Source organism: Phodopus roborovskii, unplaced genomic scaffold, assembly GCF_943737965.1.
Source record: "Phodopus roborovskii unplaced genomic scaffold, PHOROB, whole genome shotgun sequence".
Taxonomy (NCBI): Eukaryota; Metazoa; Chordata; class Mammalia; order Rodentia; family Cricetidae; genus Phodopus; species Phodopus roborovskii.
In genome coordinates, this window is record NW_026125060.1 from 90,700 (window position 1) to 118,317 (window position 27,618).

Consider the following 27,618-nt stretch of genomic DNA (forward strand, 5'->3'; position numbering starts at 1 on the left):
AATTCTGTAAATAAGATACATATTTGGAATACCATATAAATGGAAAATTTGTTCCATCATACCAAAAGATGTTGCTATACTTTTGGTAGCTTTATATTCCCAACAATTATTGCTACCTTAATAAAGCAGCAAGGCAATAAGTAGGATACCATAATTGAAAGTATAATGTTATCTTTTCTATCAGTTATGCTGAAGCTTTAAAATCATTCTCAGAAGTGATATTGTGAGTAACCAAGAAACCACTGATATTTCCAGAAAGATCCAGACAAGTGGAAAACTTATTTTGAGCCCTTCCCCAACAATGTCATCATAGCTTCTAAGCAAGTGAGTGTGCTTGGAGACATGAGCATAGCCAGCAGAGTCTGCTGGAGTCCAGAAAAGACTTGTCCCAAGGGCCACTAACCCTAAGAATTGTAATCCTAATAAACTGGAAACTTGTCCCTGCCATCTGTGGAAATGACAAGGTCAACTGGGAGATATCTGGATCCCTCCAGTGCACTTGGTACTTTTCCATCTCTCATGCATTTCCAAGGCTAACCACAAAGAAGTGAGGTAAGTGGCAAGAAATGGTAGGGATGATTATTCTAGAATCTTTCCAGGAATTGCTTTTGTCAGTATAATTGCCCTTGAAATGTGTGGCTAATGTCATAGACAATACCACTTCCAATAAGATGGTCCCTATTCAGGAAACAAAGAAGCTTCCTGCCACAGTACCACCCTGTTCTGTTGGACCCTCCTTAGAGGTAATGCTGGACGTGAACACCATAGGGCAGACCACATCAGTGAAGTGATTCTCAAGCCTCTGGACATACACACCCACAACAGACCCATGATTTTCTTCATAAATAATTAGGAAACACATAAAGGTTCAAAGTGGACATAGGTAAGATGCAGGCCCTAAGGATGCCACAACTGCCCCATTGGTGCAGATAAAGAGGGGGTAAGGATTCAGGCCCACACCCTATCCCTCCAAGCTCCCAAGAGAATCCCTCCCCGCACCATCCCTCTCAGGAGCAATGTGAGAGGAGAGACATTAAAAGTTCTCCCCAACTTACATTGGAAGGCTTTGGGTGAGGTTTCGCTGGTCTGAATCTTTGGGGCAAGCATACGTTTGCCAAAAACCTGAGCATCAAAACTTGCGTAGTCAAGGTGACTTTGGAGAACTTCTCCAGCTCCTTGGCCAAGTTGGCCCTGGGGGTGGCGGGGAGCCACATTGGGTCGGTAGCTCCCATAAGGAGGAACCTCAAGCTGCTTCACAAAGCACATGGGCCTGGGGTATGAGACAGAGATGCAGATCCTGTGAGGTTGGAAACCCAGAGACCCCCCAAGCTACTTCTTCCCCCACCCTCCAACAGCTCAAGCCAGGACTTCATGCAGTCAGGTGATAAGGAAACAAAGGGAGATAACACACACACCCAAAAACCCTGCCCCCAATGTTTGGTTAGAAATTCTGCCTTACAGGGTGAAGGGCCCCTGAAATAGGCTTATAATCAATGTGAATAATTGCCTACAAGGAGGAAACAATAGAACCCAAAAGAAATAGTGTTCTTATGCTAGTAGAATGCCAGAGTAGCAAGCAAAAACTTCTCTCAAAATGTAAGAGAGCAGGTCCAAGAGCTCAGCTACATAATCAGTGAGAGTTTCTAAACAGGAATCTCAGAGTGGAGGGAAATGGAAGAGGGAAGAGAGCTCCAGCAAATACCCTAGCTCTCCTTGTTCCTGTGTGGAATAAGCTATGACTTCAGTGATCAATGGTACTTGGAAATGATGGTGAGGACTTCTGAGAACTGGTTGCCTCAAAAACTTGAATGTTGGCATAAAGAGAGAACCAGCATGTTGACACTGTAAGACCACTCTTATGTTCCTGTGACAGTCACTTTAAAGCACTGGTGGGTAGGCCCTGTGTGTAACAAAATCCTAGTCTGGACACTAGCTCAGCAACTCCTGGTGAAGTTGCAAGAGCAAGACCATCTGATACCAACAAGAAGACATTTAATTTAACTTCTACATTGGTGTCACTCTTTGGTGAAAGGATTAGCCAGCAACTGACAAAAAAACTGGAAAGAAAAAGACAGACAACTATGCTACTTAGGACCCACAAGGTCAAAGGTATCTACGGATGGGACACAAGTACTCCACAGAGCAGAAAAGCAAATCCCTATCCCTCCAAGCTGTGGTTTGCAATTGAGGGTTCCTCTGGAGTAGGTCAGGGAATGACGAGGTTATGGCACTGCCAAGGAAAGCAGCCAAGAAGGAAGCCTGTGGTCAAGGGTCCTGCAAGGAGGCAATAGTGACTTGTCAGCCAGTGACTGGCTTTGTTGAGTACTTGATCCTGTCTCCCACACCACATATGAGAAGAGAAACAATCCAAGAACCAAGAAAGGAGTTGTTAGTTCTATATCCTCAGAGAAAGAAGAGCTATGTATCCTGCTAGTGAGGACCAAAGGTAACAGTGCACCCTCAGTGTCTTGAATGAACCTGTAATCCCCAGTAGGGGACTATAATTGACTTCAAAGAAGTGTTTGAAGACAAGCCATTCAGGAATGGTGTCTTGGACATGACCCCAAGTATCTGGCCTTATTTGTAACACCCACTTTCCAAGGTTACCTGTATAGAGAGTCACTAGGCAGATTTGTTCTGGTTGCTCTGTTAATGGCAGCATACACTCACATGCACTTGAACACATGTGTAAACTTACCCATATGTAAGGAGTACAGGTGTATATATATGAAGAGCATGCAGGCATGCACACACCTACATGCACCTATGTCTGCTATTGTCTCAGATGCTTAGTACCCACAGGGAGGCAGCACTTAGGGGAGCAAGTCCTGTGCCTTCTTCCCTCTGCCCTAGGATAGGATCCATTCTGAGGTGGGGAGATATAAAGACAACTAGGTGCTTCCTCTGTAGTGAGGCCCTCAACCAATGCAGCCTGCTATCTCCACATACTAACCCTGAATAAATCCACTGACAATATCAGCTGTATTAGGAGAACAAAAGGCAGAACACACTGTGGCTAAGGCTGGGCAACTGTTTGCACCTTGGATGAGGCTCTTTGAGGGCAAAAGATGTGTCCTGTGTGCCAAGAGGCATATGCATACCACACAGCCCTAACATTGAAGGCTCTGCTGATACTCCTTCAGTTTAGTAGCTTATCTCACCCACCTGAGGATCCGATCTGAATTGGAGTTATTTTGGGAGGATCTCCTGTCTGCAGTTGCTGCTTCTCATGAGATTTGGCTAATTTTTCAGCAGCAGCAATGGGACACCCAGACAAACTAGAGGAAGGAAAAGGAGAGACATCTGAGCCTTTTTCTCCAAGATAATGTCTGTACTAGGTTGCCAAATAAGTGGCCCTGGGAGCAACACCATTCAGATACAAGAGCTCTAGGCACACAAAACCCAGAGCCAGTAACACACCTATCATTTTTACAGGACAGATTGTCCATCCAGATCTGACCTGAACCCACAAAGGACAAACTACTTGGGCCATTTACATTTTAGATAATTCACAAAAAATAAAATATACCCTAAAGTTCTACAAACTGGGCAAAGGATTCTTCTACATGCATAGGTGCCAAACTCAGCCCTCTTCTTCTCTCTCTCTCTTCCTCATCTCTTTCCTCTCCCCTTTCAGTGCCTGCACCGGATTCTAGAACCAGGTCTACACATTCTGTAGGTTATCTCAGGGAAATAAAAGGCTACACTCAGACCACAACCTGAGTACTGGCCCTGGAGTACACTGGCCCTCCCCAGGATCTACTGTGAGCTCAGCTACCAGCTTCTGGGCCAGCAAATCTCTAGGGAACTCAGACTCTTTTCCAACACAGTGATCTCTAAAGCCCAGGTATTCCTCCCAACTAAGCATGTAACTACTAAGGTCCAGTCAGACCTTGTCAAGCCTATAACACTCTTGGTGTGGTAGGTCCCTTCTTGGATAAGAAGATGAGACAACAAATAAATCTGGACAATAGCCTGGAAGCCCCATGTCCACCTGATCTCAGCACTCCCTCAGAATAACTCTGGGCATTGACATTCCTATTTATGTCCAAGTTTTTCCTTTCACCCATGAGCAAGAGCTAGAATGCAGAGGTTTTCCTGAAAACGGGCAAGACACAGAGTCTCTACTTTCTCTCATCACAACAGTATCAGACTTCTCATATGATCGCCTCAGTTCACAGGGCACTTGCAACAGCACCAGCCACCCCCTCAGCTGCCACCTGCCAAAGCAGGTCTGTCCAGAACCCATCCAAGATAAGGGCTCAAGGCCCAGGCAGGGACACATACTACAGGCCCAGCCTAATTCACTACCATGTCCCACTCAATTCACTACCTTCTGTGGGTATTGCGGTTGCTGTTCACATGGCCTTGGCCCGTGCAGCCAGGAGTGGGGCACTTCAGCACATTTTCATGCATGGCCAAGACTGTAAGAGAACCAGGGAGAACAAATAATGAGAGCAAGCATGCCTATAATGGAGAACAGCCCAAGGAAAGTTCAGGAGTCCTGTATAAAGGCTGCAGCTGTGTAAGCAGGGCATCATAGCACTCTGAGCCTAATGAAACTTAGTCAAGTATGCCCTCCCCCCACTTGGATCCTGCCTCCCATAGAAGAAACTAGACTAATTTCTGTTTCACAACTCTGACTTAATTTTTGTAAATTCTGCTTATAGCCTAAGAATAAGGACAGACATCCACATCCTAAGCTTTTAGAACAAAGAGACAACTGTGTTAAGGTCTCCATCTGCCCAGCTCAGGGAATACAGACAACCCCCTCCCACAGCATGGATTTATTTAGTCTTCTGACTCATGCTGGTATCTGTAGGTGGACACTTGAGCAGACTGACCCCTGCCTTATACCACAGGACCCTTAACTTTAGTCCTTGGACTAATCCTGGATGGAACTACTCACTCTCTGGAGGGATTCTATCCTTGTGGGGACAGCCAGACAGGCTGCGGTGATGAGGGTACAACCCAGTAACGTGGCCAGTGCCATCACATCCAGGTGTCGGACACTTGATCTCACGCTTCTCCACCCTGGAAGGATCTAAAACACATAGGGCATATTATGCAAAGCCAGAAGACTGGGAAAGGAGAGGTAAGGAAAGTTCCTGTCTCCACTTTTACCGACTGAAGAAGACAGAGGCTGACAGTGAGGCAGCTCTAGAAAAGCTGCCTCAAAGCCCAAGAAATGACCCTTCCACCCCATATAGCAGGATAGACAGTAGCTGGAGTATAGACAGTGTGTAAGCCTTGCAGGTAAAGTATCTATCAACACCCCTGAGGCAAGGAATCCTTGAGGCTTGACAAAACAAAGATGACATGTTATGTGACTTATCCAAAGCTGTATCACTAATAAATACCTCAGCAGAAATCTAAACTCTAAATTTCAGTTGTCAACCTCATCTCTGCAGGTCTGTGTTAGCCACAAAGTGTGGAAATCAGAAGGAAATGGGGATCCTCATGATGTCTCAGAAAAACAACTTTTTGATAGTCCATGCCAGATCCAAGCTCAGAAATCCAGCAGAGGAAAAAAGGCCTGTTCAGTCTCTCTAAGTTCAATTGGGTAGGAAATCAGATTTCTACCAATCCAGGCAAGTGGTGATGTACTGAGGGACTCAACCCTATACCCAATACCTGTCTGGCTCCAACAACCCTAATGTCTATCCCTCCACATGTGAACATGTGTATGTTCCCATAGTCTAAATGTGCTATCTGGTGTCCTGTATATTTAACCCTGAATTGCACCTGGCCTCTAATGTGTATCCAAAGGTGAAAATCCCTGAAATATCTAGACTTGGTGGTATCAGGCATTCAGTGTTCCACCAAAACCTGTTTTCAAGGGACCTAAAGTCTGAAAAATCTCAAGGTCCCATACCTATCCTAAATCTGTCTCACCATCAATCCATGCATCCTGATACCTGTGGCCTCAAGCCCTAGCTTGGCAATACTGGCTTAATTCTTCCCCTCAAATTGCTACCCCAGTCTGATTCACCCTTAAGGGTATCACCTTAAGAGCCATCCTCCACATCTACCTCACCCAGAAAACATGTTCCCAATCAATCTATCCTCTGATTTTACATCATAAGCATAAGTATTCTCAGGAAGTGTGCCCTCATGTCTCTACCAAATTCCTGCAGAATACTCACTCCTGTAATTTTCTTACTGTAGTCTGTCTTCCCATGACCCAAATGTGCCCCCCCCAGGTCTCCTTACATACATGTTCCCCACCTTCTTGGTTCCTGACTCCAGTGTCTGAGTTACCCCTCCCTTGCATGCTCTCTCCCTTCTCTCCCTCCTCCTCCCCTCTCCTTCCCATTGACTTCCCCATCCCTAGCATAAGCTAACTCTTCCTGGAAGCAGGCTGTGGAAGGGCCCAGGAGTTTGATCCAGAGAAGAAAGTTTTGCCTGGGATAAGGAAAAGGAGACTGAAGTCAGGACAGTTCCCTGATCTTAAAGTAGATCTATCAGGCTAGGAAAACTGAGGATAACTCAAAGTTGGCCTATTCAAGGCCTGGCCTTCTGGCATTATGATTCTGACTCTCCTGGAGAGACACTCCATACACCTGCTCTGAACAAGGAGGGACTTGAGATGAATAGTTAGCAAACAACACACAACCAGCCTGCCCTACAAATCTGGTGCTCATGTTATGACTATGCTACACCATTTGTTCAGAGTCTGTCCTTAGATCTGATTTCCAGCTTCCAGCCTCCCTTTTATATCAATCCAGACTAAATCACTTCCACTAGCCCAGACTGACCACCATCTCTTAAACATGAGTTACTCAGCGATACTAGGTGATTCTGCCCTTAAACCCAGACTTTAGAGAGAAATACTGGTACAACACAGAGCTAGCAACAGGCTGTGACCTCAAGAGGATCATGAGAGAGATATCTCAGTTCAGCTTAAAGGTCCCAACTCCATGGAGAACATGCTCAAGGTGATCAAATATGAACTCCAAAAAACAGCTTTCAAGGTCTGAAGTCATTAAATGTCACTGAAAAATCAGGGGTGGCAGGGTTATGGCTAAGTGGCACAGTAGTCAGGTTATCAGCCCTCCTGCCTTCCTTTCTCCTACTTAGCCCTTTCTCATACATCTCAGCTCATGTGTTTCTCCAAATCACCCTACACGAAACAGTAGAAGCCCATATCTTCAATCTTTGACCCAAGTTCTGAGGGTATTTTTTTTTTGTCTTTGAATGCTTTTCAATTTTTCTTCCACCCTGTCCTATAAGGATTGAAAGCTACGTTTCTCTTCAGCCTCCACTGCATCCTCCTCCAGTAAGGGTTATGTCCCTAGTAATGGGATGACAGGGTGGGTGATCAGAGCAAGCCTACCTTTGCTGTAGCAGCTCTTCCTCACCACATCCAGGGGCTTTGCCACCTTCCCTGGCTCTCCTGGGCCCAGTTGGCCCGGCTCACCAGGGAGGCAGCCTGGCTCACAGACAGTGCGCACCTGCTCAGCCTTCAGGGCAATGGCTTGCTCCAGAAGGCCCAAATTCCCACGGGTCATCATGTCATACATTTCTGACTCATCTGTGACTGCTGACTTCTGGGAGTGTGAGTCTTCATCCTTGTCATCATCAGAACGGACCTCCACAATGACTGAATACTCAGGCTTGGGACTAGACAGCTCTGGGCTTCGGAATTCAGGGGAAGCCTTCTGGGCAGAGGTATGGGAGTTATCTTCCCCAAAGATTACATTTGGAGTTGTTTCTTCCTCTTCTTCCTCCTCCTCCTCTTCTTCCTCCTCCTCTTCTTCCTCCTCTTCTTCTTCCTCTTCCTCCTCTACCTCCTCTCCTTCCTCCTCTTCCTCCTCTTCTTCTTCCTCTTCCTCCTCCTCATCCTCTCCCTCCTCCTCGTGACCTAGGACATCTTTCTGCTTGCTTGACTCTTCACTAATCATATCCTCCAGAGACTGGGGACATGGCTCCTGGGAACGTTCGCTGGTGACTTCAATGACCTCCTCCACATCCTCTGGATGTATAAAGAGGTCCTTTTCATCCTCATCATTGGTGGCCCCTATTGCAGCCTCATCCTGAAGCTGATGAACAACAGCAGGGCCCAACTTAGCTACTGGGACTGAGTCCTCCTGCACAAGGGTCTCCTCAGCAATTTGGCCCAAATTTAGAAGGGAAGTTGCAATGATTCCCTGATAGCTGCTGTAGCTGCCCTTGGAGAAGCCAGAAGGGCTGCTTGTGGGGTTGGATCCAAAATGGGGTTTGATGAGGCTTTTTCCTGAATAAAACAAGAAACACCATGAGGGTTAGAAGACAGTACGAAAAAATGTTTCCAGGTCTCTGCTCCCAACAGTAGCCATCCCTCCACCTAGCTCCACCTGCCCACCCTCAACACGGTAGCCCAGAAAACAAGGAAATGAAGCATAAGCCATCTTGTCAGTCTTCTGCCTGGATCCAAAAACCATGGGGAATCAATTTTAGCTTAAGATTACTTTGATATTTTTCAATTCATGTTCCTCTTCTATCATTTATTTTCTCAAATAGACCATCATTTTACATAATAGAAATTAAGGAGAAAATCAGATAAAAAGTCATTTAATAATTGAAATAACTTGTTTTTAAAATGAAATTAATTTAAATCTTTTAAACATGGTAACAGAACTTCTCACTGTATGCTGGTCCTGTGGGGCTCATGAACCAGTATTCTTAGTAACAGTGAGAGTCAGCCCTGCCAGAGAGTATCCTAAGAAGCAGGTGAGTCAGGAATCTTTTCTACCTGGAACACAAACTCACTTGATTCTATGGGCCATGCACTCACTTGAATCTAAAAAAGAAAAACCAGTGAGGGCTCAGCATAGATTGCTTCAAAAATATGGTAAAACTCTATCCCAGCAGTTCAAAGTCAGCTGATTCCAGTAGCTTGGGAAGACATGGACCCTTCGCTGCCTTCTTTCCTCTCTTCACTTCTAAGAGCAGCCCACCTTCAGAGGCCTGATTCATCTTAAACTGAAGTGTTTCCTCAGTACCTGCCCTTGTAAACCTAAAGTAAACCCAGACTCTCAGGGGCCACGCTCCTCTAAGATCCTCTCACAGACAGAGACACGGCATGCATTATCTGTTTTTATTTCTCACACACATGGAAACACGCCTCAGGACCAAACTTTTGAGAGTGCATGGGAGCGCCAAATCCATGCCCAGATTCACTTTCCCATCTCTCAACTGCTCACAGTGTTCACACACACTACAGTGTCCCAAACCCACACCCCATCCTGGGCAGGCCCCTTTTCCAGGAAGCTGCACATGTCAGGACAAGACATTCCTTGTTCTCAAGACAGCTTTCTGCACTGAGTTGAGCTCCCCCTACCCCCCTCCCACAAGCTGCAATTCTCCAGGGCCACACTAAGCAGCCTTTATTCAAAAGAGAAAGAGCAACATAGTACCTTCAGCTGGCTGGGGGTGATGAATCTCCTCCTGTCCTGACATCTCAGCCTCAGTCTCCTCCAGGGGTCCTTCTGATTCATCCGAAACAGAGGCGTCCTTCACCTCAGCATCCTCACTGCCATCACTGTCCATTCGGTAGCCTTCATCCAGAGCCAGCCTCAGAGGGTGTGACTTCCTCTTGGATACCAGGTGCTCAGCCTCAGCATCCTCCAGTTTTCTCTTCTTGGCCAGAGGGCAACTCTGTAAGCTGAAAGGGAAGATGGGTGATGCCAAGAGCCAGGCCAGCCCCCCTGAGACACGCAGGAGGACATTCTAAGGGTCCCTCTTTCTATAGCCATTCTCAAATGGAAGCCTCAAATGCTAATGTATTTAAATTTTTACATCTAATTACACACATCTAAAAGTTCCTGATTGTGTTTTAAATTGCATTACAGTGAGCCAAGTCCACAAATGGAATGAGAATTCAGATCTCACTGGCCTGGACTGCTACTCTGTAAACCATTCCTTAGATCAAACCACTATCCCACATGTACTCCCAAGTTTATCTGAGCCCATTTCCTCCCTTACTGGCCCTTTCTTTCTCTGCCTTCAGACTTCCACACATATACCCACCCAGAGATGTCCCCTGACAGCTGTAGTTTACACTGTCTCTCTTATATGCACCAGGCCTGCCTTACACTCTGCCATAAAGATATACCCGAGTCCTGAACTAGTTTAGTCCCTTTGGAAAAACAAAGGTGCCAAGGACAGGTAACATACCACTCCTCATGGCATACTCCTGACCAGGCTCACCTCAGTAAAGGCACCACAGGAACACAGACTAGTGGAGGACACTAGAGCTTAGAAGGCCCCAGCAGTCACAGACAAAACAGAAAGTTTTTAATCCACAAAAGAATCCAAATCTGGGAAGAGAACCCTGAACCTCCTTCCTGGGAGCCTTTGAGGATACTGGAGGACCTCTTACCTTCGATGTCTGGAGTACTTGCCCCGGACATGTCCTGAACCAGTACATCCTGGGGTAGGACAGCTGGAGGGAAAAAGCAAGAGAGATCACCTTAGGTATTAAAATCTGGGTCTCACCCTGAAGAACAGGAAAGGCTCTCCAAATGATTCATCTCAAGATGGACACTGGCAGTGTAATGAAAATTAGTAAATGACTCAGACCATTTAAACAAATGAAGAGCTAGTTACAACTTTATGTGTTTAATTAAAGTTCTGTACATATGAGATTAAGGCATCTACTGGATGGGTTCTTTTCCCACAGTAGACACTCCACCAGCTTCCAACAGGCTTTCAGGGGACTTGAAATGCAAGTATCCCCTTTCTAAAGGGGACTCATGACTTGTCTTACCCAAGTCCAGAGCATATAAATCCATGTTTGTCACTGGTGCTGTGGTGCCTTAGCATCCAGGTCTATAGTTTGTACTCCCTTTCTACCAAGCAGTTCTGGGACTCCCAATCAGAAGGAGTCTGTGTGGCCCAAACCAAAACCACAGCTTGTAGGAGTGACCCTGCTCCAGTACTCACCCCCTTGTGTAGGTTTCTGCTTTCCCATAGCAAGGGACTAATGCACTAAGAGATGCCCATCCTGCCTGGCAGAAAACTTGTTGGAAGTATTGAGAAGGTTAGCCTCTACCCCTTTCCAGAATGGTAAGTACAAGAGAATGGAAGTTAGACCCTCAGAAGTTCCTCACCTTCAGCCATCAACATTACCAAACCAATGAAAACTTCTAAACATGAGCACTAACGCTGACCACACAGCCCAGCCAAAGAGGCCCACAGGAATACTCAGGTTAGAACAGCTATAGAGGAAAGTACCCCTATGTGGTATGAGAAACAAGGATCTACCACAGCTCAGAGTTTTGTGGGTGCAAGAAGCTGCTAGCTAATTCATGGTACTGTAGACCAGCAAGATGGTCTGTGAGGCCATGTTAGGGAGCATATAAGACCTCAGCCCCCTGTGGGAGAAATGAACCTTCCCCAAAATAGAGACAAATAACCCATTTCTAACAGAATTGCTATTGTGGACCAGAGTTCCTATCTGGGATCAGTATTGGTTCTTCTAAAATACAGCACACCTTCCAAAAGTCTGCAAAGGGAAGCAGATCGAGAGTGGCTCTTGGGAACTATGAAAGGGGCTACCCCATCTCTGTGTGGATACCCCCTGGTAGTTTCTAGGAGGAAAAAGCAAAAGACATTTTATCAGATTTATTTTCGAGATGGGGAATTATTGCTGCCCCTGGCTGGTCTATTGTAAAATCCAGCTCATGTTTGCTTTCACTCTCTCAAGAATTAGCTTTGCAACTTTTCACAAACAGTTCCTTGTTGCTGGGATTTGAAGCTGAGGTCCCAATTAGTCAGTTAATCACTTAGTTAATCAGGTAATTAGGCAACAGCTGTTGTGCAGGGCTATAGGGCACTGGCATTGTCCCTGTCTCACTCCAAGCTACTATGGTACTCAACTTAGAAAAGTACAGAAAAGGTCCCCAGCCAGGTGGGCCTGCACCTTCCCATCCAGCTCTGAGCCCAAGTACATGAAGCTGGCAAGGCCATCTGGACAGAAACTGGTGACTCCTTAAACAGAGAAACCAGAAACATCAAGCAGAGTGACATGAAATCCAGCCAGGGCCTCTAGATACTTGTAATAGGAGCAGATATCACCAGTCCTGAGCCTCCCAGGGTAATCTGTGAGTACACAAGAGCACCCAGTAGTATACACTAGCATCAGTGCCCCCCTTATAAAATACGTGAGAATCTTTGGCCATCTATGAGCACATATGAGTACTTAGAGCACACTGAGGATTCATGTGCACTATCATCTACTAATGCCTCCAAACTCTTAGGGTTGGGCAGAAGTAGGTGCTCTAAATTTCCTGAGTCTCCTATACACAGTAGGAGAAAAGCCAAAGTCAAAGTAATCCTTTCTCTGACACTTGGTGTCCATGTATGCTTATACAACCCTAGGTGTTCATTTGTGCTCTTAGGCAATCACAGGAGTTCATAGACAGACATAGATGCTTGTGTATGCTCATAATCACTCAAAAGCTGAATCCCCAAGTCTGGTCTTGGGTCCTATGTAGCTAAAACCAGGATCAGTGACACAAAGAAATGGAGCAAGTGTAGAACAGAGGGCTGGCTGATGACCACCTTTAATTAGGCATTTTAGATACAGCTCTAAAGGGTACAAATACAAGTCATAGGCATCTAGGAACCCAGTTTTGGAGACAATCCAAATCCCAGGTTGGAGCACCATCCTCTAGCTACTCCCCTTTTAAAGGGAATGACTCCCTCCTCAACCATGGGGGATAGGATTCTTGTACTTGCCTATCCTCTGGGCAAGAGTTAGCTATGGCTCAAAAGGGAAGGATCCCAGATGGACAAAGATTGAGCTGCAGAATACATTTGGGGCAACCCTAACCAAGCCATTGATGTGTCTCTAAGATACTAATCCCAGACTTCCCCCAACTCCCACCTCAGCAGAACCTTTCTGATGTCCTGTAATGGATGTTCTCCAAGGATGCTGAAGGAAAACCATTAAATCTATTTCTTCTCCTAAGAACTAGTGTTAAATTTAGGACACAGGAAAATTTATAGAGGGCCAAGAAACCTAGCTAGATCTTGCTCATTCTAGTCCAAGTTCCTCAGATAACCTTGTAACAACCATCCTTCAGCTTCCCAGAGAACAAATGTAACGAGAACATTCAAGTTCCAGCCTTGATACCCTCTCAGGGTCCAGGCTAGGGCTAGACATCAGGCAGGTGGGGTTTTTTCTAAAGGGGTCTGAGGGTAGGAGGGAAATAAACTGTCTTACACATTCATTCCTCTCATGGCTCTTTATTCTTCAAAGATGGGGGCTTCCCCCAAAAAGTTCCCTTTCAAAAGCTCTCTTTAAGATTTAAAACTCCCTAAAGTTCTTTCTTAAAAGCCTCCAAAAGTTCCTTCTTCTAAAAGTTCTCTTGAGGTTTTTTTTTTTTAATCCCACTCTTCTTTTAATACACATAGGCACATTTAACAATTCTCTAACAACAGGGCATGCCTATCTCTCAGAGCCAGGAAGGTGGGCAGGTACCTCACATCTCTCCCCTGGATGTGATGCAAAACATCCTGGTAAACTTAAGTCTCAGAGAGGATGTAGCTTGCAACTCATGCTGTTAACTGATTAAAGGGAACTTAGCACTATATCAAAGGGAAAGAACTAAGGCTATGTAGTGTAAGATCCGGAGACTGCAGGGATTCCTTTCTCTGGGGACTATTTGAGAATACAAAGCACCTAGTATATATTCTATCTACAGTCAAATTCACAGTAACAAATGTTCTGGAGTGGTACCTAGAATATTAATTGCTACTTCTGTAATAAATGATAAAGGCTTCCAGCACAAATGCCCTCCTAAGAGCTCCGCCTAAACTACAGTGTTAAACTATTCTGAGCCAAAAAGGCATAAGTTCATTATCCATAAATATTACCACATTCAGGATTGCATTCAAAAGAGTTTACATGATTTGCACATACATGATATTCTTCTCCCAAACCATAAGAGCAAGACCTTTGTGAGTCATGGTCTCTATCCTCACACCCACAGTGTGAGCTGCCACCCAAACAGAGATCTTGTCTGTTTATCAGATTACACTATGCTGTCCTGGAAAACAGGCCCTTGGAGAAGGAAAAGAGTATGTGCCAGTAAGACATACATGTTCTCATGTCCAGAGATTGTGTTGCACACATTTAATCACAGCACTTGGGAAGCAGAGGCAAGTAGATCTTTCTAGACCATCCTAGTCTATACAGCAAGCTTCAGGCCTTGCAGAACTACATAAGGAGACTCTGTTTTCAAAAAAATAAGAATGCTCCCACCACAGCCAATGTAAGCTATGTATGCTATTTATAGATCATCACCACATGGCACTGTGGACAGCAAACATGTAGACACAGAAGTGAATGGCACGTCTGCAAAAATCACCAAAAGCACCTTGTTGCTGGTTTTGAGGACCATGATGATAGTCTAAACTCTAATGGAGAACGGTGTGAGGGTCACCTATGGTAGGGTCAATTTGGGGCTGAAGAAAAGCACAGTTGGATGCACAGAGAGAAGCTGTTTCCTCAGAGAAAATGGGAGTTTGTGGGAAAATTTATAATGCGAGGGTACGTGCCAGCAGGTGGCGAGCAATTTCATGAAAACAGGAATACTCTCTTACCTGAGGTCTGCACCTGTGGTCTCTGGGGGTCCTGGGTTAAATAAAGAGAGAAATGGAAATACACACACATAAGCCTTAAATTTTAGAATCATCTTTCCCTAGAAGCATAAACCTAATGAAACAACTAAGACCTTTCCAAGTCAAGATGCCCCACCCCTTTCCTGACCTACAAGAACATCCCCTGAGGTCAGTGGAGAAAACTTCTCCCTCAGCAAAGACCCCTCACACACACACACACACACACACACACACACACACACACACACACACCAGATTTTCAGAGAAAACCTGATATTCTCTCTACCCTTGGGCCCAGGGTGTTATCTCTCTTTAATTGCAGATAGATGTCAGTTTTTCTAGTGGGAGATATTAACTACCAGATCAAGTTGGACAAAGACCAGGACCAACAGAGACATGGCTGATCACAATGATGGGCCAGAATAGGCAGTTCTTATATACTCAAAGCTCCTGGATACTCTATGAAGTAACCCTGTTGGATTCAACAGGAAGTTCCAGAGTAAGAGAGCTGGGGTTGGGGAGATGGCCTGTTAGGTAAGGCTCAGTCTCTTTTGTTATTGTTGTCACTTGTTTTGGTTTGTTTTAGTTTTTGAGGCAGGGTTTCTCTATGTAACAGCCCTGAGTGTCCTGGGTGCCCTGGAACTTGCTCTGTAGACCAGGCTGACCTTTACTCACAGAGAGCCACCTGCCTCTGCCTCTACCTCCCAAATGCTGGGATTAAAGATGTGTGCCACCACCACCTGACAAGGCTCGGTCTCAATAGAGTGAACAGGTCTTGGCCCTCCCCCTCCACCCACTGCCAAGTCCACCCAACAACCTGCAAATCCCCAATAGCACCAACAGTGGTCTCTGGGGAAAATGAGGATACTGGCCAAACGTCAGGGGCCTTTCCTTTCCACACTAAGCAGGCTCCACTCCCATAGAACTGTATTTGCCCCCACATTTCTGTCCGAGGCAAATCTGCATGAGCTGAAAAGGACTTCAGGTGCACTGGGGAACAACTGAAGAGTCCTAAAGTCCCAGGTGCCTAGTGTAGACCAAAGGCTACTGGGATGTAAGCATTTATGGTGTAATTTGTACTACTGAGGAGGTTGTAGACAATGATATCAACAGTTCCAGAGAGGGCAGCTGCCAAGAATGGGACCAGGCCAGACAGCTGGCACTCACCTCGGAGGGTCTTGGACAGCGTGCGAACTCTCTTGTCATCACTCTCTAAACTCATCTGCAAAGAAAAAACAGCCACAATGTTAAGAAGCAGCCAGGGCCAACACCTGCCATGTCTAGAACCATCGGGGACATCTGGCCATTTTCTGACTCAAGCTTTGATGATGATAGGAAGATATCTATGAACAGCAGGAATAGGACCAAAAGAAGCAAGTTGGGAGAGTGTTAGTGGTTCTGCTGGGTGGAGACCATCAGGATTAATGATATCTTATCCATTCTTCCTAGCCCCTTGCAGTGTTCTATTCACACTGCTTCCGGTTCCTATCTGCCCACAAAAGCCACAGCCTCATGTGTATAGATCTTTTATAATATCTATATATTATTCGTATATAGGACAGAGAGTAACAGCCACTGCTCACCTTGCCAGGCAGAACAAGTTGCTAACCATAGATTCAACTGCTGGAGACAGAACTGGGTCAGATTAGCATAGTCCAGGGCCTGGCTTTCATGGACATTTCCCTTCCCATTATGCACAGGTTTTCATGTTTCTATTATACTAGGGTCATATGGGTAGAAACTGGTAGCCTGGGCAACACTGGCCCGCATGATCCTCTGGCCTGCTAAGGACTAGAGCCATAGATAGAGCATACCTGAGGAAGAGGGTCCCCAGGTGAATCTCATCTTGTGTCACCAGACAAATCTGAAGAAATAGATAAAATACTGGAAAGCTCTGTGATTTGAGGAAAAAATCCTCTCACAGATAGTAGGACCTGGGAGGGCAGGTGTGCACCCAAGCAGAAGGGTGGCCAGTCAGACTTCACTGTCTCCACAGTCAGGACAGATAGGAGGCAAATCAATGTCTGTCCCAGACTAGATACCACCAGGACAACAAAGCTCTGTGTGAGTGGTTTGGCAAAGGGGGAAGCAAGAAAATGGCATACATTGCAAAAGGAAGGGAATGGCAAGAGACAAACCTGTCTACCTTACCAACTAGAAATAAAGAAAACAGAATTCCTCAGTTGGCAGATGAAATTCACAAGTGAATTTTTCCATGAAGTAGTCTAGCATACAGTGTTTTATATAATTTGTTGAAGAAGAAAAATTAAAACCAGGGTAACTTATGCAACCTGTCGACTTCCAGACTGTGGAGCACAATGCTATAAGCCATGTGTTTTATAGACTTCCCATAGAACAGAGACAATTTCTATAATTTCTATTTTTAAAGCAGAGGCTCCCTGTGGACCAATTGCTCACATTTAAAGAAAAGAGAGGAGCAGGTGTCAAAAGGACAACATTACATCTATGAGCCTTCAAATGTCGGTTGCACTGAGGCTGTGCACAACGCTTTCTGAGGCAGGGCACACAATGCATCTGGTTGCCCCATGCCTGTGTTCAGCTGAAATGTAATCTATAGCTTTTTGTGTCAGTTTTCCCAAGGAAATTGGCTGGCATTCTGCTAGATTAAAGTATGCCTTGGCAATTTGGATTTCCTGTGGATAAATTATTCAAAGGGCAAAGAATAGAGAGGGTTACAGGGATGTGTAGTGGGCATTGCTTCCAAACTGTGAGCTCCCATTGATGAAGCTAACAGCTGTGGCATTCATTGTCCTGAGCACCTTCTCTTTGCAATTTACTTGCATCAAATATTCAATGTATGAGAAGTTCTCTTCAGTGTGCATAGCTTTGATTTTTAGAAGAAACTCCTGAACTTGTAGGAGAGAAAGCCAGACTCTTTAATATGATGAGAGTGCATTTATTAGAATCAAGATGACTTGTGAACTCAATGCCAAGGGGCGATTTTCCTCTCAGTTCTTGAAACTGGCAGTGGTAGCTGCTGTAGAGGCATCTGGCAAAATGTGTGGGCAACTCACATGGTTTCCTTTACAAAGCACTACAGAAGATGTCTACAAACCTCTTACTTATAGGTAGCACACCCACTAGGCTATCATGCTCAGGGAAGCACTGTCCTCAGCACTGCCCAGACTCACCGAATAATTGCATGGCAGCAGACCCCAAGACCTCCTGCCTGCTCCATACAGGGGTGGTCCCTGCCTATGGGGCAACTCATTGATGTAAAGGCAGTGAGGTACTTCTCATATTCCCTTGCTTTATTTTTTAAAACCTTTTACTTTCTCCAAGAATAAACAAATAGGACTTCCTGTTTTTGCATAACCCACACATAACTCCCTCTTACCTTGGGGGTAAAAGGGTCCCTTTGTTGAGACAGAGAATCTTTTTTCTTCTTCTTCTTATTTTACATATTGATGATCCCAGTTCCCTCTCCCTCCCTCTCTCCCTCTCTTTCTTCCATGCCCCACCACCACCACCCTCTCATCCCATTTCCTCCCCTACTCCACAGGGGAAGGTGATGCCTTCCAGGAGGGATCAACAAAATCTGCCAAGACATTTGGAGTAGGGACTAGGCTCTCCCTCCTGCCTCTAGGTTAAGGGAGTATCCCATGGGGAATGTGGTCCTAATGTCCTTTCATGCACCAGGGATACATCCTGGTTCCACTGTCAGTGGTTCCTTAGACTGTCCAGGCCTTCTAACTGAGACCCATGTTCAGGGGATCTGAGTCAGTCCAATGCTGGTTTCTCAGCTATCAATCTGGGGGGATCCATTAGCTCCCCCTTGTTCAGGTCAGCGAGACAGAGAATCTTGCTCCACTGTGAGACCAGGGATCTTTCCTATGAGCAACATCGGCTCTGTTTCTCTAACATCAGTTTCATACTGCTGATAGACTACATCTTTCATTCTGAGATTTGATAAAATCTTTTTTGCCTTCATAGGAAAATTTTAGAAAATAATCTCCAAATGCAAACACATGTGTTCAGCCATGGCTGTACATTAGCCTGAGAGAACTGTGTCACCCACCGCCCAAGCACTAAACTTGATTTCTTGGTATTATCCTTAAAAGCAGTCTCACTGGAGGGTGTTTGTTTTGTTTTTACTTTGCTTTGCTCCCCTCCCCCTTCTTCTTCTTTGATCTGTTCTGTATTGCTTTAGTAAAGGCAAAACCAGTCATGCGGGCCCTTTTAAAACTTAATAACTAGCCCACTTTCATACTCATTTGCCAAACTGTGTTGAACCTTTTCAAAGTCAAGTACCAAAATAGCAAATGCAGCAAGCAGCTTCCAAACCTGAAGATTACTCCTGGCTCTGTTCTGGTTGTCTGATGAATAAACTCAGAACTCAACACAGCCAAAACAACAGCAAATATCTGGTCCTTAAAAAGAAATTTTTGGGCCAGGCATGGTGGCACACACCTTTAATCCCAGCACTAGAGAGGAGAGGCAGACAGAGCTCTGAGTTCAAGACCAGCCTGGACTATATAGCGATTTCCAGGCTATCCGGGCTATATAATGAGACCCTATCTCAAAAAAAAAAAAAAAAAAAAAGGAAGGAAGGAAGAGGAAGCAATAATCATAGTTTGGGTTTCTAGAGGTCCGGGGATTCCCTAAGTCAGTTAGTTTTTGTTGACCTTCACCTTGACCTCTGAGACCAGTTACCCACACCCTCCAGGAAGAAGGGCTCCCTAACTACATCTTACCTTCTGTACTGATGGCCAAGAACTATCCAAGGCCAGAATATGTGCTGAAACCTAATCCTAGATGAAGGTGACCCAGACTTAGAAGGTTTGCATATCGTTCTAGGAAGATGGTGAGGCCATTCAGGAATGAACACAAAGATGCGGGAGCTGCTGAGCCCTGAGAGCCTAAGTGGGGATAGGAACGGTGAGCTGACAAGTGCATGCCTAAGAATATCCAGGACAGACACCTCGGGTTGGGGTGAGTGAGCCCCAGAATCCAAGAGCACTTTTGGATATCCAACTCAAACTCTGTGGTCAGATGTCTGCCATCCTTCCGACTACTAACCATATCTCTCTGTTCTTAACTAGCGCATCTCCCAAAAGGTTCCATCTCATGCTCCCTCCTTCACAAATGTGAGGCCATTCACTGTCTCCTGCAGAGAGCTGCCCAGGGCACATCATGCAGAAAGAGCAGGTGGAAGGAAGAAAGAGTGAGCATGTGGGACATTCAAAACCATCTTAGAAGCTGGTGCTGGTGGAGGAAAGGTATGTCAGAGGGAGCTGAGCAGATGCTACAGAGGCTTGGTAGGAGATTCTGAGCCTCTTGACGCCATGGCATATTTATTCTAGCCCTGGACTGGAAGAAGATAATTTATTGTTTTATTTTACTTAAAATGTTCTCTAGCAAAGAGTGGGTACACACACCTTTAATCCCAGAAGAATTAAAGAGAGGCAGAAGCAGACAGAGCTCTGTGAGTTCAAGGCTATTCTGGTCTATATAATAAGTTCCAGGCCAGCCAAGTTGTAATTTACCCTATTGTTGTAATTTAAGAAAAGCAGTGTGCTAGGAAAGAACACCATTTGACAGGTTCAAGCAGAGGGGGTTTTATTAGGGAAAGGTATCATAAAAGAGGGAATGGGGGGGGGAGACTGGCCTCTGAGGACAGGATCAGCAGGAGAGAAGAAAGAGAGAGAGACAGAGATAGACGAGAGAGACAGAGAGGAGAGAGAGAGAGAGAGGAATGGGAGGTGGGCTGGGCGGCTTTTAAAAAAAATATACTGAATACCCACAGGTGGTATTCTTAGTGGCTACAGCTGATATCCTGTCAGAACTCCAAGGACAGTCCAGTACAGATGCCTAAATACTAACACTTATCTCAGAGGGAAAAAATGTGTTCTAATAACCAGAAAATCTGAAAACTTAGAATGAATTTAGGACGATTTTTAAATCCACCATATGAATTCAATGCTCTAATAGAGGACTGAGATTTTTGTACAACATACTTCCTCTGGAGACCTGGAGTAATTTCAGCTTCATCCCTGCCCAGAGAAAGAATAGAAATGGGGTAAAAAGATAGCGTAAATTGGCCATCCCACATGCTACTGCACTTGGCAGTATATTATTCACTCAATTGAGGGTAAAATGAAATAAATGGTTTGCCTTGTTTGGGCTCTCCTTGTGGCAGCCAAAGGGAATACTGTCTCGTTCCCTGACAGTAATGTTAGCCTGTGGAGGCCCAAGTCCAGGTCCACCACAGGGACAGAGGAGGAGGTACCCCACTTAGGATTTATAAGCATCCTTCCAGCACCAGCCTTAGTTTCTCCTCCATAAAAACTCCAACAAGGACCCTCAGAGTCTGATCCCATTTACTTCCCACCATTATGTTTGTCCTTCCTTTTGCATATGAGTTCTAAGCCTCCAGGTCAGCTCGTGGCCACAGAACAATGTTGGGGTTCCTTAGAAGCCAATTTCCTATTATCTGAACCTCATGTGTCCATGCTCCTGTATCCTACTGGGAGTCATTATAGTACCTTCTTGTTCCTTGCAGTGACAGTTCTGTTCCCACTGTGTGTCTGACAAGTAAGTAGACCAACCACCCTCCTTGGTATAGAAATGTCACCACCCATAGGGCATTATTCAGTAAATGCCTCAGGAGGGGCATCTTTTGACAGTTCTAAACATGAGATCTGGCTTACTCCAACCCCCAATCAAAAAAATTTAACCACTTATTAGGCTTTTGTTTCAAATTTCATAAAAGAAATTTCTTTCTTTATTTCTTCTTTGAGACATAGTCTTACTATAAGGCCCAAGTTGTACTTGAATTATCGGCAATCCCACTTTATCCTTCAAAACACTGGGATTACAAGTGTACCTAGTTATAAATGGAATTTGTATCTCAGGGTATAATCCAACAACATCAAGTCAGACAGCTAGAAGGAGAGTCACCTCCCTCACTGAAGGTACTTCTTTTAAATTGGTATTACCTTGTTCCATAACTCTAGTTGTCCACTAAGTAGTGTATGCCTTGGGACCAAAAGTTTTGCTCTCAGATTCAGAAGTGGTTCAAGGATCACCATCTGTGCCTAACATACCAACACATGGTTTCCCCTAACATGCCAACAAGGCCTTCTCTGACAGCCCCACATGGTCCCTGGGCTATCCAACTACCTGAGTTATGCTGAACTCAGAGGTGAGCCACACCAGAGGTCTTATTATATGGCCCACTCCTTGATCCTCCCAGCTGACTCCTCATCACTTACTCACACCCCATCTTGGGTGACCCTAGCCTCTTAGTCTCCCCTCAGTTCTGGGCCCACCAGCCCTTTCACACCTTCCCTCCTCTTCTGGCCTTTTACTCATCTTTTTGTTTGTTTGCTTGCTTGCTTGCTTGCTTGTTTTTTGAGACAGAGTCTCGCCAAGTATAGCTGCCTTGAAACTCACGATGTAGTTCTACCTTGCTGGCCTTGAACTCAGAGATGTGTCCAAAGCAAAGATATTGGCTTACAGATGATGTACTTATGAAGCCTTACTGCTGCTAAGAGGGCCTGAGTGTCAGTCCCACACTCATTACCAGCACCCTGCAGTCTGAACAGTCACATGACAGGCTCAAGTCCTCTGAGCATGGTGCCTGGGCTGTGGGGAAACAAGAGTGGGACCAGGCTGGCAGAAAAACTGCTCATAACTGTCCTCCTAGCCCAGTCTGATAAGCAACCACTGGAACTACTTTGCTCAGAGCCTAGATTGGGCCACTTTCATGGTCGCATGATCCGACACCTGTGTCACTTGGGGAATCCTTTGGGCTAGAGTAAGGTGAAGTGAGAGAGGTAAATATTCAGTGATGGAGATAATATTTTACCATAATATTTAAGACATCAACAATACCAAAATTTCAGAACAGATACGATATCACAATTAAATAGATACACATTCAATATGAACATTCAACATGTTGATAAGAAACCAAAATATGTGGGAGTACTTAGCAAAGTAACCATAATAGACCTGTTAAAATGTACATTCTCGCTAGAAACAAAGGAAAAATAATGTATTCTAATAGTAAAATACAAGCAGATGCCATCCTACCTTGAACTACATGGTCTTTGCTATCTGTATCTGGGATGTCCCTATGCTGACAGCCTGCCTAGGTGTTAGCTGAGACACTCACTACAAAACCTCAACATGTCAGATAAAGTTGACATCTGGGGGCTGAAGAAATGGCACAGTGGTTAAGAGCACTAGCAGCTCCTCTAACGGGCCCAGGTTCAATTTCTAGCACCCACATGGCACCTGTGGGTTTTATCTGTAACTCCAGTTCCAGGGTGGTCTATGGCACCAGGAGTGCACATGGTACACACACACACACACACACCTCATCTCAAAGACATAGTAAAATAAAATGGAAGTTGACATCTGGACACTAGAGAGGTTGCTCAGTCTTGTTAGTCTTGCAGAGGACTGGATTCAGTTTCCAGCACTCACTTAGTGGCTCACAAACATCTACTTACTTGTAACTCCAGTTCCAAGGAATTCAATGCTCTCTTCTGACTTCTGCAATTACCAGACATATACATGATGCACATGCATACATGCAGGCAAAACATTCATAGACATAAAATAAGTACATCCAAAATACTTTTAAAGAGGTTAGCCCTGACCTCCAGGTACAAATGCCCCATGTTTCTCTCTACCGCCACTCCCAACTCTGATGCCACATGCTCTGGAAAGCTGGTCTCGAACAGAGCAAGTCAGTGGGAAGTTGTAAAACCAGAAAGTTGGTGGCCAAAACCATGGTCATACACATAGGCACTATCCCCAAGCTCAGGAATGTCCCTGGGAAGCAGGGACCCTATGTCACATCTATCATGATTTCTGGGCAGGCATGAGGAGAGAGTACATCATCTTCCACACTTATGAAGATAAAAATAAAAGATCAGCAGACCTCATAGATCCCTGCATCAGAATTCACTAAATTCACTGTCAAACCCTGGAGAGTCTGAGCTCACCCAGGCCCAGACAGGGAGAATGAACAACAGGTGCCAACATACATGACTGAGTCAGAGTATGAACACACAATTTGGGGAGCTGGCTGAAAAGTGGGAATCTACCATCACATAAAGTTTTATCTAACAAGTCATTCTTTTTCCTCTAACTAAAAAAAAATGACTAGGTGATCTGGGTTCTCATCTAGACTCTGAAGCACCCATGGCGAAGCTCTTACCTTGTTATATCTGCACAGGAAATGTTTCTCAGTTCTGCAGCTGCTGGTCTTATCTTCCTGTGTCCACCTCTGGGTCAGAAGTTTTCCCAGGAACTCATTTCTGGGGGTTTAAAGAATAGAGATTCATAAAGGGAGCTCTGACAAATATCAGCCAGGCAAGACCCAAGAAGATAAAGAAAAATGCAAGATAGTTTTTAGGTAGCATTTATACAGTCTCTGGAATATATCAAAAAGACAAAGAAAGTTATGGCTCATGGTTGTCCCAGGAAAAAAGGAAAGAAAGAAATCCTTATGCTTTGGAAGCAGAAGTTCTACACCATGGTCTCACATCTGATGGCTACTTTGCACATGTCACAAAGTGTAGACATTCATATAAATGGCTATTCCAAGTAAGGGCACTAGTGTGCTCATGGGAGAACTACCTTGAAAAAAAAACTGGCATTGAGAAACTTTGAAAATTAACTGACCAATGAATGAGTAACTGCACAATCATAACTGCATCTATTATTATCCCCAAAGAATGTACAACTCAGATCCATTTGCTTAATAAACATGCTTTATGTCTTTCAACTTCTCCAGAGCATTCTGACTGAGGAAAGGCCCAATCGGCTCTGATAACACTGCCTCCTACAAGGAGCCCTGGGTCTGATCAGTCCTCATTGTTTTTTTCGGTGTCTTTTTTCCTCCTGGTTTATACTTCTCTCCAAGGCAATGACTACAGTTAATATTTAAATTCTCATAGTTCACATAAATTCACAATCTAAGCAGAAGCTGAATATATCATCTGGACATGACAAAGAAATGCATTGTGTACCTATTCCCCCAAACATCATTCCCTGTCTCCATGACAACCTGCTTTCTATGCTGCAGAGTTTCAAAGGAAGGTCATTAGTAACCAACAATAAAAACAGAATGAATATTTCTACATTCTTCTTTTCTTTGGAAGTATGTTTATATTTAGCTAAAGACAGATCAAGTACATGTTATCATAGACATTATTTTCCCACAATCACCTATTTTGGTGGTGTACTGGTTTCATCCAGAATTCTACCTCTTGGCCCCAGTAACCCCGTATCTTAACCAGAGCATCCTTTTCCTCCTTGTAAATATCTCCATCCCCTTAAAGAGTTCATATTTCCTTCATGAGCCAAGGCAAGAAGGAATTAGATATAGCTGCCAAAGGTACAAGGTCTTCCAAGGAACAATAAGCCTATAGGACTCGCATATCCTGCATGTACCTACTATATGCTTTCCTCTTTGAACTGTGAGTCCCATATATGAAAATGCTGAGGACAGGCTTCACTTGACCATAAAGGGTGAGTTTCAAAATCTTTCTCATAATTCAAAGTCTTGGGTCCCATCTATAGGGGGAGATTAATGGTCATCATCACTGAGCAGGTATCAGGTACCATTTAGTGCAGGTATACCTGCCATAGATATGTATATATGTTGTATGTATGTATGTATGTATCCTTGAGCCTTATATCAGGAACTGTAACCTAACGCTTGGTCACCCAGAGCACCACTAGGCAACTACCACTGACAACATGAGGTATCTAAGAATGGGACCCATGCAGAGGGGCCAGGCAGCCTTGCCCCACTGGGAAGAATATATAATTGAAAAACTCCATATGTGAACAGGCAAGAACTGTACCAGCTATTAGGTACTATTCATGGGCACTGGCATATAAGGGTTACCATGTGTCCCCACTGTGCCATTAGGGAACTAGGAGATAATGCTACTGTGAAGTTCTCAGGGTTCTGATTCTGAATATCTGTCCCAGGAAAAATGCTACAGAAACCTGTTCACTGACTTTTTCATGGGGCTAAATCAAAATTATTTGTTATAGTGACATACACAAACATGTGAAGTGACTGGGAAATGGCTCAGTGACCATTGGAAGGAAGTACTTAAGGTCTATACTATGAAAAGTATCCAGGAAGCTACCTACACTGGGCTTCTATAGGTTTTTTTCTTCTCAAAAGATAACAGACATGATCCACATATATATTTGAAAAAAGGACTTCCAATGTTCTATGTGATGACAGATAAAATGGTGTACTGTACTCCCCCAACCTCATCATTCCTAAAAATTTGAAAATAAGTCCACTGGGATTCTTCACCACCTTTGCCCCAAAACTACCACTGATTTTAGTCAACCTGAGATACCACATCTGCACAGCAAAGTAACAAGATCTTAAAATCACCCACTCCTTAAGGGTAGCTCTTTATATCAGTGGTAACAAAGCCAATGAGCATCTCAGAATAAGAGCATAACATAAGCCTTTCCTCATACACCCCTAGAAACAGAACACACAGTTCATCAAAATGCTTGACACACAGCATTTTGTGTGTCTGAACTTTGTATAAAAGGATCTGAAACCAGCATGACACAATTTTGCTTCCTTTGTCCAGGAAGTTTCTTGCAACAATGTCAGCAGTGTGAGGTTCTGCTATGACCCCTTTATCCAAACTGGGACCTACATATGGCCAGGTCCTGCTATGGACTCTGCATGCTATGCCCTTGGTTTACTGTCTAGACGCTATAAAGTCCATATTCCACACTAAGTCAAACAGCATTCAGGACCAACTAATCTGAGAAGAAGCCTGCCCAAGAGTGTAGAGACCAACAGTTATGCTTTTCACAGATTCACAATGGTACCACCAAGTAGCCCATATGCTGACCTAGCCCTAGGGTCACCTTCCCAACTACTACTTAACAGCCTTGTACCAAAATGGCAGTGATATTTGGAGATTGAAAAACATTTGGTAGAGCCCTTAGTGATGCTTGAGGGTAGCACTGGTATTGGCACCATCACCACATTTACCATCAGACTCAGAAAGAGGTTTTTGGTCAAGCAAGACCGTTTTTGGGGATTCTGAGGTGTCTGATGAGCTCATCAGAATCCTATTCCTCTATGTAAACAGCCTCACCCTGTGGCCAGGGTAGGGTGTTTATTATAAATTCTGTTGGAGACATTTAGCCCTCCATGCTAACCATGACCTCTGTGTTTGTCCCACCAGGAGTCCCAGGTCCGAAGTTATGGAACTCTCTGGAACAAACAAACTCAGCAAAGCAATCATGGTCTTCTTAGCCTGAGCTTCACAAGACCAAGACCTCAATACAAGCTAGGAAAAGGTAAGAACACAAACACAGCCCAGTTATCCTCCAGATGATGGGGCCCACATCCTTCTACTCCTGTACACCCAGGTATGGGAGCAGCATTCCCAGGAAGAACACAAAACCTGACCTGCTGGTCCCTGTCTCAGGTCTTAGACCATGGCATCCCACTGTACAACGTCATGGGAAACAGGACCTCCTTAGTTTTTCCTGGATCACCTTGATTCAAGACAATTCACCTGGGAAAACCTACTAAGAGAACCCTCTCTTTAAGGAAACCCCAAAGATAATATATAAGTGGATAATATACATATTTTAAAAACCTAAATAAACATCTAGTCATGAGTTAAATGCAAATCAACTGTGATGCTATCACTTCATTCTCACTAAGATGGTTAGAACAAATTTAAAACCAGACAAGTATGAGTTATGAGCTACAGAAACTGGAATCTCCATTGTTGCTGATGGAATGTAAAATAGCCGTCATTTTGAAAATATGCTAGCAATTCTCAAGGTGTTTTCTTTAAGATTTATTTTTTTGTTTTATGTGTATGAGTGTTTTATCTGCATGTGTGACAGTGCACCTGTACATGCCTGGTTCCACAGAGTTCAGAAGAGGGAATGGTTGTAAGCTACTATGTGGGTTCTAGGAACCTAATCCAGGTCCTTTGCAAGAGTAACAAGTGTCTAAAT

General features: G+C 44.5%; 1 protein-coding gene across 1 annotated transcript in view; it reads right to left on the minus strand.

The window, feature by feature from the left end:
* Window positions 1–23,903, minus strand: part of LOC127225533 (myelin transcription factor 1-like) — a gene marked incomplete at its 5' end in the record, with an annotated part of 42,913 nt that extends 19,010 nt beyond the window's left edge. The window contains 13 exon segments of the mRNA XM_051189056.1: window positions 1,056–1,148; window positions 1,151–1,205; window positions 1,207–1,270; window positions 3,166–3,193; window positions 3,196–3,278; window positions 4,334–4,424; window positions 4,910–5,044; window positions 7,337–8,236; window positions 9,399–9,646; window positions 10,364–10,426; window positions 14,593–14,623; window positions 15,778–15,832; window positions 23,804–23,903. Coding sequence (XP_051045013.1) covers window positions 1,056–1,148; window positions 1,151–1,205; window positions 1,207–1,270; window positions 3,166–3,193; window positions 3,196–3,278; window positions 4,334–4,424; window positions 4,910–5,044; window positions 7,337–8,236; window positions 9,399–9,646; window positions 10,364–10,426; window positions 14,593–14,623; window positions 15,778–15,832; window positions 23,804–23,903 — 1,946 coding nt within the window.
* Window positions 23,904–27,618: the final 3,715 nt, after the last annotated feature.